General features: G+C 43.3%; 1 protein-coding gene across 1 annotated transcript in view; it reads left to right on the top strand.

Annotated features, from left to right (window-relative positions):
- QTRT1 (queuine tRNA-ribosyltransferase catalytic subunit 1) overlaps window positions 1-18,990 on the top strand; it is a 325,564-nt gene that overhangs the window by 112,703 nt on the left and 193,871 nt on the right. Inside the window, exon 7 of the mRNA XM_086961633.1 lies at window positions 3,930-4,005. Within this exon, the coding sequence (XP_086817759.1) occupies window positions 3,930-4,005 (76 nt within the window). The remainder of the gene's footprint in view (window positions 1-3,929; window positions 4,006-18,990) is intronic.

The raw sequence follows: 18,990 nt of genomic DNA, 5'->3' as shown, positions 1-18,990 counted from the left end.
CAACTCGGTGGACTTCTCCGGAACTCCGATGATACGAACGTTATTGCGCCTTGTTCGACTTTCAAAATCTTCCAGCCGGCGGGCAAATAAGTCGTTGGAGGACCGTAGATTGCGAACCTCTGTTTGCAGATCGGACATGTCGGTCGTGAGGCTGGCGGTCTTTATATCTAGAGACTTGACCTTTTCGTTGGTCTTCGCCAGGTCAGTCCTGATCAAGTTGACGTCTATAGCCACAGTATCAAGCTTTAGAGCCAATGTCTCATATTGTTGGCCCATGGATGTCTTCATGCTCGCAATGGGGCCCATGACGTCTCGCAAAGTCAAATCATCCGTTGCAGCGGAGCCATCTCCGGTCTCTTCCAGAGTTCTACTAGCACCACTGTGGTATCCATAACATTTGATTGAATGGTGCCCCCTCGGTGTGTGATTTTGGTCTTCCGCTTCTCGCTGTCTGGCTTGCCCACCATGTTGAGCGATGTGCCCCGAAGGGGCCTCTGAGACCTGGTAAGAATGGCTCCTCAAGTCAGTCCTAGGAGAGTCTTGATACGAGATGCAAAAGGCGACCATACAATCCAAAGTTTAGGCCATGGGCCACCGGAGGTAGGCGGTGACAGGTTTCGATAGGAAAATCCTAAAACGAAACCGAAAGTACACCCAAGGGCACAAGTCAACTTCCACTGGCCGTTGTTGTTCAACTACCACCTGGGTATCACGGGGACTCGAGTCCCTGGCTGCTCCACGGTGTAGGCCGTCAACATTCGGAGTGGAATAAGTCTGGTTCCCGGCGTCTAAATAGATTCCTGGAAACCGCTTTTATGTCAGCAGGGTTATGTCCTTAATAACCCGTCGTCTTCAGGATTAGTGACAATATATATGCGGGAGGCGGCGAGGGTCTCGGGAGCACTGTGCTCACGTGACCATCTTGGTTGCGCGCTAAGCTCCTCCCCCCTGCATCACACAATTTAATTCCAAATATACTACATCATTTTTTTTAGCACCTTGATTGACAACCTTCTACTTACTGCAAAAGGATTGATGAAAGTGCCTGGAGAAGGAACTAGAAAAACAAAAGGGATTTTAAGTGTCCGGGGTACCAACAGCATGCAAAGGGCAACAGCTGCTACACCTTAAATGACGTTCGGGCCTTCTGGTGCACCGAAAAGTATTGCGCACTGAAACACAGACATAGAAGTGGTTACATACCTGCATGGGCCAACCTTTCAGGAGCTTACCAGGCATATTAAATGGATGTGCGACTATGAATTTCAATGAGCAACCATGCATTTGTGTTTTTGTGGGTGTTCGGTCCGTTTACATCGCATGTATGGTTTTCAAGTTTATGGCACGATTAATTAAAATCTTCGCAAAACGTTCACTAAAAACCATTACAAAAAAATAGACGCATTTTAAAATTCATGGTTAAAATACAATCTGCAGCAACTAGAATGACATATAGGCAGAACTACCACAGTCACTAAAGGTAATTCAATTAACATATTCTTTCTAAATGCAAAAAGTACCAACAAGGTCTTACTCGGTGGTGTGTGATGCTACCAGATGTTCGCAAAAATATCCATGCGAAAAGTGCCATAAGGTGCGTATGTATGTACATTACTTTGCGACTGTCCATAGGGCATACATTCCATGCACGCTGTGCAGTTTGTTTTTCTAACTGTGTAGAATGCGAAGTTTTTCCAGAAATACAGATAGAAATTTGACCAGTCTAATTTTCAAGGCTGCATGTGCCGGGTTCACGTCTGCACCTGCAGGTTATTTTAAAAAACGTACGCAATAACTGCCTGTGAGCTTCTAAGAGCAGGGGACAAAGGCATACAATGAGCACAGAGGCTTATTTCCTGTTTTACATCATGTACATGTTTATCTCCACGTAACATAGAAAGGGTAAGGTACATGTGCGCACATGAAACCTTAAAACGATACAGATTAAACACACACAGCTGTGTGTGCATTTTGTCTGTGACACTCCTGCACCATTAACTGTGCTGCAGCGCACAGCTCATAGCCGAAGCAGACGGTATCTGTACACATAACTAAGGGCGCGCACATCATAGCTATTGAGTGAGGGTCAGGGGTGACTAAGAGTCTGTGCCACAGCTACTGGCATTGTGCAATGTCATCTTGGAAGTTAATGCGAGTCTGCTTGTCATGTCCTACTTTAATGTAGGTTTGATTAAGAAGGGCCTGTGCACAGGGTGCTGATTGGGTGGACCTTTGCTCTCCGACAATATGGTGCTTGAGTTTTTGAGTTGCCTTCTGCTCAGTCTGACCCTTCTCACAATTATTCCCATGCTACTTAACCATGCAGTATGTTTCCAAAATGATCTGTAGCAGCCTCGAGTATCCTCCTAGCCCCAGCCTTGTTATCCACTGTGCCAAGCTCCCCTCTTCCCATCCACTAGTACACAAAGCCCAATCCCCTTCTGGGAGTAACCAAGTATGGAAGGGGTATTTGAACTACAGAACTTGACATCCAAGGAGTGGTTCCAGGCCACCCTCCTCATGGTGCTGTGTAGATTCAATGACTATAGTGCAATGTGCTCGCACCTAGCATTTCCCCCTGCTAGACTTCCAAGCTCTTGGCCCCTTGGTGTCCTCCGCAGTTTTAAGGTGATTGACTGATTTGAGGATTTATATAACACACTGGTACCCAAAATAGGCGTCTTGCTGCTATGAAGATGTTTCCGGTCCAGGGAGGACCTGGCTTGGCAGTTTGGTCTGGACTGTTCCCATGAGAAGCAGGATAAAGACTGATTTGCATATAGTCTAAACTGGGATGACTTGGTCAGCAAAAAATGATGGATTTAACCCAGATCTCTTGACTGGGGGTGAATGTATAATTTATTCAGCATTTCGTCCATCATTTGTTTGCGTAGCACTTCTACCCCTAAGTGGGATGGGTATGCCCAGATGTGGGTTCCTTGCTCACTGTGCCACTGGATTCATGCTAGCCTAGGTCTTGTGGACATATTTATATGTTTTCTGCTATAATTATATATAAGGTAACAAAAATGCTTATGATGCTTGTTATCACAACTTTGCAACATGCTGCACAACAGCCACACTACTTTACAACATAGCTTAAATACACTGGCTAAGCTAATAGCTCTGACTAAACACTTATAAGTTCCAAAGGCGAGACCTAATGGCTATGCCAATGCTAGTTTACCATGCTTTTGATTGGATTACTTGTATCCTTGGAGTGCTTACATTGAGAGAACTACTTTTTTCCAGTTTTTAGCTGTAAGAGCATATATTTTAACTGGAAGTGCATATATTTTCTTGCTTGTTGCTCCATATGCTGCTTTCCCCAATGTCCGCCATCTTAGATAGGTAACTAAAAATAAAAAAAGTCTGCGGCAGCGTCATGATTCAGGTTCCCGCATACATCATGATTCTGATTTGGCTTTTTTTTGCCAATACTATTTGGTATCAGAAACAATTTTTATTATTATTTTTTTGCTTCTGCTGAAGCTTTTCAGCATCACCTACAAGCAATGACAAAGCAAAAAGTTTGGCTATTGCCTTTGAAAGGTGAGGCCTGTTAGCTTTGTCATTCTGCTTCCCTATCCTGTTGTCATGCTAGACACTTAAAATCAGTACTGTTTTTTAGGCAGAAAATAAAATACTTTTGGCTATATCTGTTTAACCTACCCTAAGATGCCTCTCGCTTTCACCTACATGTTGATACAAGAACTCTCCACCAATAATTTGTGGTGCTTGTCCGTCAGAAAGCAAAGCTGCTTGCATTGTGTATTCTTATGGACAGGAATGGGGATAAAGATGTAGGAGCAGAATTTAAGATGCAGCAAGGTTTAAAAACATGTATAGAGTTGTTTAAAATGATATAGCTCATCTGCCTAAGGAGCAGAACTTGTAATGCACTTTCTTTCTTCTTGGTGCTCCTTCAGGTACGCAACCGACTTAGTGGTGTGCGTGGCCCTCGGATGTGACATGTTCGACTGTGTGTTTCCCACGCGGACTGCTGTAAGTATCTCTAGCCTTGCTTCTCCTTTATCTGTTGAGTGATAACCCAAAAAAACTCCTCCTTAGTGTGGAGATTGGCAGCTCATTGTCTCTTTTGGTTGCTTGATTTAATATGCCTGTCTCTGCACCCTGTTAATAACTCTTGTAAACCAAAATCCTTGCTCTCAAGAGAGTTTTTTCCAGGCAGTGACCTTTGTTTTCCACAACTTAAACTAATATGCCATATGGTTACGGTTCAACTAAGTGCCTTTATATATTTACTAGCAGCCCGTCCCGGTTTTTGTCCGGGGAATAAAGAGAATGTGTGCAATGGTGTTTGTTTCTAAAAATTGTGTAATGAGGTAGAGGCGTTTTTCCCCAAAGATATTGCACGTCGTCTTTTACCTTTGTACTTCATCTGTGCCTAGACTTGTTGAGTCCTTTGGTGTGTCCGCTTGTGCAGCAGTGAATGGCAGGACCTGGCTGAGTGAGAAGTGACGAAACGCCGACTGCAAACGTTACCAAACGCTACCCGCACCCCCCCCTCCCCTCTCCCCTCCTCCGCGCTTTACAATGAAGCAGGCGAAGGATGTGAAACGTTACCGAACGCGACACTCCCTCCGCGCTTTACAATGAAGCAGGCGTCTTACAATGCAGATGCCCACACACAACAACGCTGAAGGGCACGCAGACGTCACAACGTGCACGAACGCTAATCTCATCACAGTGAGATTAGCGTTAGTGCACGTCGTGAGGTGTGCGTGCTGTTTAGCGTTGTTGTGTGTGGGCATCTGCATTGTGGTCTCTGAACACCCGCCCACCCACACGCCCACCTAAATGTTTTTTACCCAGACAACGTTGTCAGGCTGCATGCACCAGTGAACGCACACGCCCACCCACACGCCCATGTTTTTTCTACGCGGACAACGCTGTCAGGCTGCATGCGTCCCTGAACGCACACGCCTCCGACACGCCAACGCCCACAAGGGACTACTTTACCCCTAATGTTGTTTGACGTTTGTAATTTATATGGTGGCCAGATGTATAGTCTATGTCCATCTCCTCAAACTCCCCTTTCCAACGGTGTATTGTGTGTTCTGATTGGTGCTGTACTTCTGGAGTTTACCTGCCTCAAAGGTTCCCAGTTCTCGCTTTATAATAGTAGTATAGATTTCAGAACTGTTGTGTATCGGTACAGTACACGCAAAGTGAGTTTATAATCCTCACTCCACTAATTGATTGTCTAGACATAATACATTGTAGAATATTGCTACAACAGCTCTTGTTCTTGCTGTCTGCACTCAGTCCTGCTTCCTTATGTTTCATAGTCCGCTGAAGGCTTGGCTATTCAACCTGGGAATTAAAATGCAAGGCTCCAAGTAGTCCTATCCTAGTTATCCTTGATTGTGTTCTCTCATTACACTTTCCCAATTCAAATAATCAACACAGTGCACTTGCAAAAAATAAAATGGCTTACGTTTTGGAATAGGAATTGTTTTGTCATTGCCAGGTTTTAGGTTCATGACCAGAATTTTCAAAACTCTTGCAAAAATGTATTTTGATTCTGAGACACTAATCATCAGATACTTTGTCCTCGTGCAGAAAACTTCCCAGTTCAGGAATGAAATTTTAAAGGTCTACTAAAAGCCTCTATTCGATTCAAGCACTTTTGGTTTCAGGCTTTTTGTTAGAACTGTACTACAGTTAGGTAATGTTCCCACCTGGAAAACACATTTGCACTTTGACCTGTACAAACGTTACTCTAGCAACTAGTCAGCCACCGCAACTTTCAGCTTCCCTTTGTCTTTTCCTCAGCCCATTCTAACATGTTCCAGAGTTTGAGGTCCATAGCCCAGTGTCTGCCTCCAATCTTTAGAGACATTTTTGTGTCATCCTCTGATGTCCAGTTAGTATTCCGCTATCATTTATTGCAGTCTCAATCTCTTGGGACAGCACAGATCCCTAAAACCTATTGCAAGGTATGTAGTCAGTGGAAGCTGCATTGTGCTATGATCTTTGCTCCTTAACAGAGTGCTGTGTGCATGCTGTTCCATTCTTTAATTCCAGATCTGCTACAGATCCAGGGATGTGGGACAGAGCTGACCCCCCACATGGCTAAAATTAATATTTTGGTAGCCATGAACATATGAATTGATTTTACTTGTACATTAGTTTAGTGCGTGCACTACTATTAACGGGCAGCACAGTAGCACCATCTCCAGATTACCTACCAACTGACCACCTGTCACCTTTTGTACTTCATCTAGTACGTTCGTTAAACACTTCGCCAGACAGGGCCACACAGTGTGCTCTGCTCAGCTCTAACAGGAATGCAATCGAGATCTGCCTAGGGTGTGTATCTGCTCTAGTCTCAAGTCCCCCCTGTATAAAATCATAAGCACAGATTCTTGCTCAAGCGTCTGGTGCAAAGTTATTCATTTTAAGGAGGCTGTTCCCCATTGCTCATTGTCTAACTGCACCACCAGTTCTGTCTCCCTTACTGCATAGAACTTCTATCTCCTGGAAAGAGCGGAGGATCCCATACATGCGCAGGGTTAGCAAAGTTTGACTGCCGTCTCAAGCAGATCTTGAAAACCATAAGCCCCTGGTTGCTTCCAGCACTTATGTATTAAACCCAATGCAACGAAAGACCACCCAATCCTTGGGCTTGAAGAGCTGTGGTCACCCCCTATCCTTGCTGTTTTCCTTCTTATTTGCAGAAGTTGCATAGTTCCTGCAGCTTGCAAATTTCATCTCTTCATAGTTTTAAAGGAAGTTTTAAAGTAAGTGTCTGATAAACATAAAGGATATTTGGCAGAAACACCATCTTAATCAATGCTCTCCTCCCCACCCACAATGTTATGTGGTGGTACCAGATATTTATATACCATTTTATGGTCCTGTGCAAATCTTTAGAATCCTGTGCATGGTTTCCTGCAGGCTGTCACCAGCTCCACCTCAAATTTTGAGTGGCCACCTTGGTCCCTTTGAATGCGACATACAAAATGGTGATGGGTGGAATGCTTGCAATGTTGCTCACTAGTAATTACTGTGGCTACATTCCAGTTCTTTATTATTTTGCACATCACAGCACCTCCGTTTAGACCCAGGCACATGCACGTTAGTCTTGACCCTGCCTCAAAAGGATGCTGCCTGAACAACTAGATCATGTCCTCCTGAACCAAACAACAAGCAGCCCAAGACTAATATTGGACTTTTCAGCCAGGTGTAGCATTGTTCCACTGGAACAGTGAGCAATTCCCTTCGCACCTAGGGCGTTGCACTGAAGTCTACAAAAAGTGATGGGTTGAATGCTTGAATCAATTGGCCACATTCCAGTCCTTCGTTATTTTGCACACCATGCCGCGTCAGTGAGGTGGCATAGTGCAATCATCTTAACCTATTGGGGCTAAGGTTCGTGCTAGTCCCTCCAACTCATTGGCATTTTGAAGCTACACACACCTGATTTCTGCAATAACTCAATGATAGAGGAGCTAGGTTCTGTATGAGATATCATCGGAAGACCTCGTAGGCTTAAATGTATTTCTTCCCAATTTGACCCACATAGCCTGTTGGTTTTCTCAGATATGATGTGTCGGGTGTTACAGCATAAACAGCACTGAGTACATCTGTTGTATGTTTACTTTTCCCCATCACTGTCCATCAACTCTTTATTTTGAGCCGTTGATGAGTGATAGCTGCTATGATCCAAATTTTAAGCATTTTTCCTAGAGCTCCTCCTGTTAACATGTCTCCTGTACATTTTAAGACAACCCTACAATATCCGTAAGATATAGCACCTTATTTACGCTATCACTCATTTGTCGTCCTCTAATAAACCCTTGATTGATCCGTGCAAGGAAACAGGCTGTTGGTTGTGCGGCCTGCTCATGTAATGGGTCCACATTCACCCCTTCACTGGCGACCCAACACCTCATTGTAGCGCTTGACTCTCTCAGGGTAGCAAAGCAGAGCAGTCCAAGGTCCACTAAGGGGAGGTGGTGTGGGCTAGTAATCACCATTTGATGGCACACATTAATAATAATCAATAAATGATGGTTCAGTCTGTGCTTTTTCTTTAGAAAAGGAAAAATACATTTATTACAAACACACTACCTAATACTACACTGTCATTTACAAATCTGCATAAGGCTGGTGGAAATATCTTTGGCAACCTTATATCCGGACCCGGTATCAAGGGGTAGGCGTGACCCACATTGACACAGGCTGCAGAAACCTCATTCAAAATGGCTTCTCTCCTGATGTCAGACCTACCGGATACTGTTGACACCTTTTTACTCTAACTATTAGGCAAGAGCAGGTGTTGAACAGGTAGTACGACTTATGTGCTTTATGTAAATTGATACTCTTGTAGATCATGTTTCTGTAGATAGTAGTTTTGATATATTAGGTCCTAAAGAATCGCAGTTAATGAACTTTGAGCGAGAAACATGTTGACCACACCCTTCACATCTTAGTACTGTATCGCTTCTGGAAACCTAAGTTCCAGCGAATTACAGACTATCCTTGATTTTATTTGCGGCAGAGGACCACCATAATAAAATTGTTTTCCGGTACCTTGTGCCTCATTTTATCCTTACCCACACCATCTACTCTGTTCTGGCCCCTCACCCACACTTCACCCATAGGCAGTTGGATAAAAGATCTCCGATAAAGAGCCCCTCTATGAGGTGTGCCCGTTGGGTATTGCACCGCCTACCCAACGAGGAGCATTGCCTATGATGAAGCATGACACTTATCCAACACAATGGACACCCAGGGCTAGCTCTCCTTTGAGCACTATCCCTTGTACCTTAGTGACCGTCCCTTTCTTCATCTTTTAGGAACAGCCCAGCCTCCTTTTTGTTGTCCACCTTATATTTGGATCATGACCCAAAAAAACACAGTACCACCCACTAGTCTCCCGATAAAAATGGTACCTCACTTGTGTGGGTAGGCTTAGTGCCAGCGAAAGGAAGCCGCCCAAAATGCAACATGGACACATCACATTTTTCCAGTGAAAACTGACCCTTTTTTTGCAATTTGCCTGGCTGTGGATTTTGGGTCCTAGATCAGCCGGCACCTAGGGAAACCCATCAATCCTGCACATTTGTGGAACTGGACACCCAGGGGAATCTCGGATGGGGTGACCTGTGTGGCTCTCACCAGGTTCTGTTACCCAGAATCCCTTGAAAACCTCAAACATTGTAAAAACAAAAAAGAAAACACCTTTTACCACACATTTCTGTGCTGGAAAGTTCTGAAATCTGCGGGGAGCCACTAACTTCCACCCTCCCAGCAATTCCCTCAAGAATCCTGATAAGTGATACCGCCCATGTGTCGAAAGGCTTAGTGCCCACGACAAGAAATCGCCCAAAACGTACTGTGGAGACTTCAAAATTATCAGTCACAAAAAGACCTGGTTTTGCGAGGGAGTCACCTGGGTTTTTTGTCCGGGGCTCGGTGGGCATCTTGGGAAACCTACCAAACCCAGACCTTTCTGAAAACTAGACATCAGGGGAGTCTAGAGAGGTGTGGATCCCCCAACGCTTTCTTTCCCAGAATCGCCTGCAACCCTCAAATGTAGCTAAAACGTAATCACATTTTCCTTACATTTCACACTGGGATCACTGCCCCAGCACAAATTTCCTACCACCCAGTGTTCCCCTTGGTCTCCCGATAAAAAGAATTCCTCACTTGTGTGGATGTCCTATGCAGAGTCAGCCTAAAAACGTATATATATTTTTTTTCAAACCACATAGAGCTTACTGTGCTATCCCCTCTTTCTCTACTTTTCTGGCCCTTCCCAGTCGCAGTCCCCTGGCCCACCCTGTCCTCTGGTGCTTTTCTCCTTCTGGGTGCAGAAGTCCAATTGTTACCCCAACTGGTCCTCAGAGGGTGTGAGGGTACCAGCTTCCCTCATTATGGGAAGACCTCCACTGGTCCTGTAGTCAACTGCAGGCATAATCAGAGGCAGCTGGAAAGTCCGCCAATTAGAGGGGTGGGAAAAAGGATATATATATCTGTGTAGGTTCACCTTGGGAATGCCAGTTGTTGTATCTGTAACAGATCTGTTAGCGCTGCTGTGACCTTCACTTGAATAAAGTACCTCTTGCCAGCAATGTGGGATTCGTTGGTTTTTCTTCTTGGGACAGAAACAACAACTGGCATTCCCAAGGTGAACCTACATCGTTCGATTTAATCCGTGGAGGGTGGTTGCCTCCGCCACGAATCCACTCCCTTTTAGATGTCCATGGTCTTCAACCAACTCTTTGTGTATCTGAGCTAATATATATATATATATATATATATATATATATATATATATATATATATATATATATATATATATATATATATATATATATATATATATATATATATATATATATATATATATATATATATATATATATATATATATATATATATATATATATATATATATATATATATATATATATATATATATATATATATATATATATATATATATATATATATATATATATATATATATATATATATATATATATATATATATATATGAGACAATCCCTGCTTACTCTCGCCTGGAGCCCAATCCTGGATACCACAGCACAGAAGAAGAGAGGAGACCCGAGTGCAGGTGAGCAGTGTGTTTTATTTAATCGGGAAGACTGCACACCTCAGCATGACGTTTCGGCCTTCACAGAGGCCTTGATCACATGACGCATGCAAGGGAGGAGGCAACTTTTAAAGTACAAATGCCGGTCAGAGTGTATAGTCATTGGTGGAACATGGTCACGTGCAAAATACCTTGTGTCATAGACATAGACAACATTTCAATGCTGACTGCTAAACACATCTCGGGATAATCCCTGATTTTAACTTATATCGCAATGTGCAAACAACTGTAAATAAAGTGCTAATGCAATACTGTCATTTTTAACAATACAAGTTACAGATCACGGGATAATCCCTGATTAAAAGATTTATAAATGCAGTGCAAAATTGGCAATGTACAACACGTCAGTAAAGTGCAAATAGTGTTGTGTAAATAATTGTAATCCCAATAAATAACAATTATATACATGATCTACAATACCATGTTAAAATCAGGTGTAGAAAAAATATATATATACATATAAAAACATGAATGTACATGAATATTCATAATTAATATATATACACCAAACATACACTATTTACACAAGATGAGACCTCAGGTGATCAGAATATATGGCTGCATGAATGCATTATGCCTGTACACCGGGACCGCAGCATCCTGACTCCATTTTACGCACTAGCCAATCATATGTCTATGTTCTGCTAGAGGATAGAGAGGAGAGGAGATGTAAACCAACCACTAAGTTTGGAGAACATCGCAACCTCACCTCCCATACCTCCATACTAAGGCAAGTAACCATAAATTGATCAACACCATTCCAGCATTTGACATAAGAATAAGTAGTGTAATACATTTTTTGTGCGTTTTTTTCTTTTCTCTCTCCATACCATTTTATAAAGTTTTTTATGTATATTTTTGTTTTTTATGTTATTATACTTTTATCATTGTAGATGTTATACTTGGCATTTGATACACCATCATGCAGCCTAAGCCTAGGCTGCACTACATACTGAAACCATACGCAACACTAGACATGTACTGATCATCAAATTGGACAGAGAGTGTCATATGCTCATATCCAGTTGGATACCTTGGCAGAAGAACTAGATGGATAAATTTGGGATGGATAGTTCTGAACCACTAAGTACACTATGTTGGTAATTCAGAGACAAGTGTAAAAGTCTTCCGTGGAATTTAATCCCCCCGGGGCTCGACTATCCATTTCCAGTATGTACCTAGTCTCCAGTTTTCTAAGGGCACCATCCCTGTCTCCTCCTCTTCTTAAAGGGCCCACACAATCTACAGCATAGTAACGTAAAAGGGTGCTATCATTGTTGTGGTGCTCCTTGAAATGGCGGGCCACCGGATACGCCGAGTCATTGGTATTGATGGCCCTTATGTGCTGGAGTATCCTCTTGTGCACCTGTAGCTTGGTGCTACCCACATACCGCAGGGCACACGGACACTCCAGCACATAAACCACATATTCACTCTTGCAAGTCAGTTGTTTCTTGATCTTGCGTGCATTGGGGGTGAATGGGACTACATATTCGGTTTTGTTGAGCCCGTGCTGGCATGCCTTACAGGAAGAGCACTTCCTGAAGCCTTTGCTCTTATCAAGCCAGTTCTTCCGTGATAAAACCTCTTGGCTAGATTTGACTAATGCATCTTGCATTGAATATGCTTTCCTATAGGTGATTGATGGTGTAGCTGGGATTTTGTCACCTATAACGGGATCACATTTGATTAGGCCCCAGTGTTTAGAGATGATTTTACTAAGCGCCCTATGTTGCCTGTTGTAGGCCCAGATCAATCTCACTTTTTGATCCTGGGAGGTAGTTGGCATGACAGTGACCTTGCGTTGCAAGGCTTCACTTCGTGACAGGGCATTCGCTTTGGTTATGGCCTTGTCAACCACTGCAGTATTATACCCTCTCGCCAGAAATCTGGTCCTACTAGCTTGCTGAGCTAGATGGCATTGAGCTTCAGTGCTGCTCAGTCGTCTAATACGGAGCATCTCGCCATACGGGATACTGCGTATGAGGTGGGCAGGGTGATGATACTGGCATGGAGTATTGTATTTCCTGCCGTTGGCTTTCGGTACAACCTAGTTTCAAGTTTATCTCGTCCAGGTGAAACTGTCATGTCTAGAAAATGTACCTGTTCCCTACTGATTGTCGAGGTAAACTTCAAGTTGTAATCGTTTCAATTCAACATTTCAACAAAGTGCTCAGCTTCTAGACGAGTGCCCTTTCAGACTAGGAACACATCGTCTATAAAACGATACCACCGTAAAATGGACCGCCTAGCAATGTCAGAGTGTTCGCCAAAGAGGACCTGTCTCTCCCAGTAGCCCATATGGAGACAGACATAACTGGGAGAGAAACAGGCCCCCATGGCTACACCCCTGACTTGCTGGTAGTATCTGTTGTTAAACATAAAGAAATTATGATGTAAACAGAATGAAATCATAGATAACAACATACGATTGTGATCCGCCATGATGATTGGTCTTAATCCCAAAAATAATTCTGTGGCTCGTAGTCCGTCTTGATGATTAATACTCGTGTATAAAGACGTGACGTCTAATGTGATGAGCCATAAGTCCGAATCCCACTTGATGTCCTCAATTTTCCTCACAAAGTCGTTTGAGTCCTGAACAAAGGATGGTAAGCTCTGTACGAACACAAAGACAGTTGTCTTTTCAAGCAGACCCCCGCACGCTGCTATTATTGGCCTGCCCGGGGGTTTCGCCGGGTTCTTGTGGACCTTCGGGATTAGGTATAGAACTGGCATGACCGGATTGTTGTTTCTAAGATACTTAAGCTCATCCATACTCAGTAGTTCAAAAGATCTCCACCCCATCAACAATGAATAAAAGTCTTCCTGGGCTTTCTTGATCAGGGTGATGTCACTATGTCTGTAACAATCCGAGTCGTTTAGCTGGTAGAGGGCTTCCTCCAAATATAGTTTTCGCGGCCATAAAACTATATTCCCTACCTTATCAGATTGCCTGACAATGACATTCTCATTTGATTGGATCTTTTGGATGAGTCGCAAGTATTGATCATTCTGTGTATATTTCTTACGTTTGGAATTGAGCAATTTTGAATGTAACAACTTGATGTCCTTTACAGCAGCATCATGGAAGATGTCAAGATTGTCGTATAGCATCACAGGAGTATATATATATATATCCCCAACAGAAAAGAGAAGCAGCAGCCACGAGGGGAAATGTGAGGAGGGGCTTTATTAAAATGGAAAACAGCAGTCTGGTGGCGGCGAATGCATTTCGGCGCATTTGCCTTCCTCAGCGCCCAATATATATATGTGTATATTTAAGAAGAAACCAAGTTGCAACAAGCACCCTCTGTGGAGTCAGGAATCTGTAATATTTCTGCATTACACATTGGTTATTTCACCACTTTTTCATCAGTTTTAGACACAAGTTCATGAGAAATAAATGGGCTTCAAAGTATGGATCCAAAACCGTACGTAGTATCTTCAAAAATCTTTATTTTAAGCACATTAAAAGTTCTCCAGCTTTGCACTGCCGACACGTGTTTCGCCCACACAGGGGCTTTTTCAAGGCAATTTCATTCAGGATGGACAGGTCAGATTATCAGGATGGTCCGATCGGTGTGTCGTAGCAGGAGTCGTGCAGAAGTGTTAAGAATCCTATTGATTAAAGAGTTGGCAATTGCGACGTCCACGATGTATGTTCAAACATGAAAAATTGGTAGGGAGGCGATAGTCACTTGGTGGAGATCAGTTCTAGTTTTCACGAAGTGTAGAAATTTTGAAGACCTTGGTAAGTCTGTTTGGAAGTATGTGTAGGAGCCGGATCTCCACTGCTCAGCAGGAGACGTGCTGAGCAGTGGAGATCCGGCTCCTACACATACTTCCAAACAGACTTACCAAGGTCTTCAAAATTTCTACACTTCGTGAAAACTAGAACTGATCTCCACCAAGTGACTATCGCCTCCCTACCAATTTTTCATGTTTGAACATACATCGTGGACGTCGCAATTGCCAACTCTTTAATCAATAGGATTCTTAACACTTCTGCACGACTCCTGCTACGACACACCGATCGGACCATCCTGATAATCTGACCTGTCCATCCTGAATGAAATTGCCTTGAAAAAGCCCCTGTGTGGGCGAAACATGTGTCGGCAGTGCAAAGCTGGAGAACTTTTAATGTGCTTAAAATAAAGATTTTTGAAGATACTACGTACGGTTTTGGATCCATGCTTTGAAGCCCATTTATTTCTCATGAACTTGTGTCTAAAACTGATGAAAAAGTGGTGAAATAACCAATGTGTAATGCAGAAATATTACTGATTCCTGACTCCACAGAGGGTGCTTGTTGCAACTTGGTTTCTTCTTAATTATTGACACGGGCATTAAGTTGCTTTGTATCACACCCCCGGTGGTGGGTGTTCTACCAGGTTCGCAGTGCACCTCTACCCTTGAAATTTTCACACGTAACTTGATCAGTGAAAATAGTCGTTAACAGAAGGTGCGGACGTTTTCTCGTTCTGAGAAACGCTACCACCAACATTGTTGTATTAATATATATGTGTATATATATCGTCACACTTTTCCCTTGTTTAGAAAGGATATCGGGCGCACTCCCTTTGGTTTTCCACAATTTGATTTATTTTAAACTATTTAAGCAATGAAAGCAGTCGATCAACGCGTTGATCGATATCCTTTCTAACCAAGGGAAAAGTGTGACGATAATTAACGGCGTGGTTCCGCCGTAGGTGCACGCACCCACAACAAGCACTCAATGGCCGGGGAACCGAGAACCAACACGTGGAGATATGTATATATATATATATATATATATATGTACATATATATATATAAATTTATATAGATTTTTTAAATACATTATTTCACGAAAGAAATAAATTAAAAGGTACTTACCATGCTTTCCGGAGACACGTCCTCCTCACTCTTCTTCTGACGTCACGTCCAGCTGGGCTTAACCAATCCTGGTGCTGCATGCGAGCAGTGCCAGGATTGGCGGAAGCGGCCTCTCTCACCGTCCTCAAGGACACTTGAGGCTTTGGTAGGCTCTCAAACCCGCTGTTTAAGACAGCTTGTTTGAGAGGTTTATAGTATGCATGTCAAGCTGGCTGTCGTAAGACGGTGTGCCAGCAGGCTTCAACAGGCCCCACCTCGTCATGACACTGGGTTCAGGACGGGTTGACTGGGGGAAAATGGTAATGCATTTAAAATTATTACCATTTTATTTTTTGTCTCTGGGTCATTTCTAGGGCAATTAAGTGGGGCGACACTCTTCCGCTCAAATGAAGGAGCCGCCCCTGGGCAGAATCCTTAGTCCAGGGGGGGGCTCCTCCTTCCTGTTGTCCACAGCTTCTGCCATCCAGTCACAGCCTCCCTCCCCCTTGTGCACGATTTTGTAAGTGGGGGTGTACAGTTCTAGAAGTCAGGCCTCCCTGACCAATCCTAGGGTGCCACATCACTTCTCCAGCCGTGACATAGCCCTCCTCTGCAGCATGCTGGAACAGAATATAGCCCTTTACATCGCATGTGTTGTAAACGCTTGCGATTACAACGCGATCGTTACAACAACAGTGTTTTTACAACGCAGTACCATTACAATGCCAGCTGTTGCATCCACTTGCTGTAGGGGGCATGCTGGACTTAGGAATAGTAAAATTTACTATTCTAACTCCATTTTGCCCAACAATAGGGAAGGTGTTAGAATAGTAAATTATACTATTCCTTAGGTTAGCGTGCCCCATAAAGCAAGTCGATAATAATGACTTGCGTCATAATGGTACTGTAATGTAACAACGCGGTCATTATAACGACCGCGTTGTGATCCCATGCGTAGTAACGCATGCAATGTGTTGGCTATTTCCCGCTGGAACAGTTCAAGATGGTGTCACCAGGTGTGAGGTTTGCGGTTTCGCCTTTGGTCAGTAGGCCTGGGCTGTCCCAACCCTAGTACAGTGGCTATCTCAACCCTGGTCTGGTAAAGTGTAACAACTAATTGATGGATGTGGAATTTCTTTCCCACCTGTTCTTCCTCAGAAGCGGAGTGAAGCACTATTAATTGCTCCAATTCTGTGGGGAGACCTTTGTTCCTTATGCTGGAGAGCAACATAATTAACTTGGCCCAGAAGGGTGACAAAGGACCTAGGCTCTGATCCTGAGCTGAGCCAGAGAAATAAGACTATTCTGGATGGCTCATAAGATGTACATATATCGTCTTTAAACTGGCAGATTTGATCTTGGCGCATACCTTTCGCCCCAGTTCAATACCTCACTCTACTTTGTAGGCCAAAGGGAAGCAAAGCTGCACTCTGTGGCAGACTTTCCCCGTGTGCATAATAAAGAGTCACTGCAGACAATGCAGTAACCCACACTGACTTTAACCTATAGGTGTTCACTAATATTAATATTAGAAGGTCTGCCCAGGTCAATATCTAACCCTGCAGACTCCCCTCTGCGCCAGGCGACCTGTGGGCAGTTACCGGGCTGGATAGGATAGTAGTTTCACACATGCAGACCTCGCACATGTGCACACGCATGTGCACATGTGCTAATGTGCTAATGTGTAACCAGCCAAGTGTCCCTAACCCTTGCTGCATTGCAGTGGCTTTATCTTAACAGGCAGACAATGGAGGTAACCTGTGCAGTCTGATTACAGGGGGTGGGTTACCAGTTGTGAGGCCCACCCACAGTTAAAAGGCCAAAAACCAGGTGATCATGAAGCGAAAAATTCAGGCAGATTACATGGGCAGAAGCAATTTCTTTATAATCTGGATGACCTAAAAAGGGCCTGATCTAATCTAGATGCCAAGGTTAATTGTCTAGTGCTCTTTAGTTTACCCATTCCTTCTCAATCTCTCCTATTCAAAGTACCACCCTGAAATAAAAGGTACCCTCTTGGCAGAACCCCTTAACACTCGCTGTTATTTTGGATTGGAAAGCCCCTACATTCCAGAATAGCCCCCTTACCCATAACACAAATAACATGTGATCCTTTTCAGATTGCACTGGGTTTGATGTTCATCTCAAAGTCCCTTCCAACGTATATTTGGATCAGTAGCGTACCACCATCCTATAGGATGACATTTTCTTCATTGGGGTCCCTTCTATATTGACCAAATTGAAGGTCAGCCAAGAGCATGACTCCTAGTGTGCTAAATGGCTCCCTGCTTAAGCTGTGCTTGTCAGCATCTTTTTCTATCCCTTTTTTCATATGGAAAGGCTACATAAGACACACAGTGTTTCTGGGAGACCCCAAACACTTGCAGATAAGTTTTATGCTCTTGTCTTGATTGCTGTTAGTCCTATTGGAATACTTCTTCTATTCGTCTGCTGCCTTTCTAGCATGCAATGCGTGTTTTAAAGTGTCCTATCATTTCTTTCCATTTTCTCTTTCATGTTGCCCTCTGTCTCCTCCTGTGCCATATGTACTTCCAGCCAGGCCGTGTCATAGGGTGGCTTCCCTTGCTGTTAGTTTGACGCTGACCCTTTCCTCACTGAAACCCAGGATTTTACAGACTTGAGTACGTAATTTAGTAGTGTGCAGCTTACTTTTGGGGGTGGACAAGCCAAAGCAATCTCCTCACCGGCCCCCCCACAAGTAGTGCTATTGTTTCCCTCTATTATCAGTTTCAATGCCTTCCCTTCTGTAACAAGATTGATGATGAGTGATGAAAGATGCATTGAATGAGATCTCAATCACTGTTATTAAGTTGTTCATGAAAGTTTAAAAAATAAAGTGAACTTGCACAAGATGTCGGGTAACTTGCTCTGTGCGCTTCCAACAATATCCCTATTTACTCTGTCAAAGTTGATTGCTCCCTAGGTCTTCTGAGGGTTTCTTCTGCTCCTCCCAGGACCATTATGACGTTGTTCCTTCAGCAGGAGTTTTCAAGCTCTTTCTGCTTGTCTTACAAGAGAATGTGCTGGTCTTACAGGAAGATTGTTGTTGCACTGAGCTGACCCTGGTCAAGTGTCCTCTGGTCAGCCATGAACTCCCCCTCCCGCTTCCTGCACCCTTTCTCCCAGCAAAGATGCAGCTGTTTATACATCTTTCACTCAGTCAGTCAGTCAATCCACTTTATTCGATTAATTAAAATAATAAAAGTACAAAAACAAACATAGAAAAATACTTCAATTCATTTGGATAAAAACACTATCGCAGGATCAAACCCCTTATCCTAATTAAAATAGCAATAGACCGTAAACTCTTATTTAAGAAGAAATCCGCATCAAATGTCTCTTTTTTTTTAACTTCACTGCCGCTACAAGAAAAGATGCAATATTAAAAATATCACCAGGGTTACACAAAGACTGTAGAAAAACTAACGCTGGTCTAACCTGAGAGAAACCCCTTCCTCTCA

The sequence above is a fragment of the Lissotriton vulgaris genome, chromosome 1_1 (genome assembly GCF_964263255.1).
Source record: "Lissotriton vulgaris chromosome 1_1, aLisVul1.2, whole genome shotgun sequence".
Taxonomy (NCBI): Eukaryota; Metazoa; Chordata; class Amphibia; order Caudata; family Salamandridae; genus Lissotriton; species Lissotriton vulgaris.
This window is presented reverse-complemented; position numbering and strand designations above follow the sequence as displayed.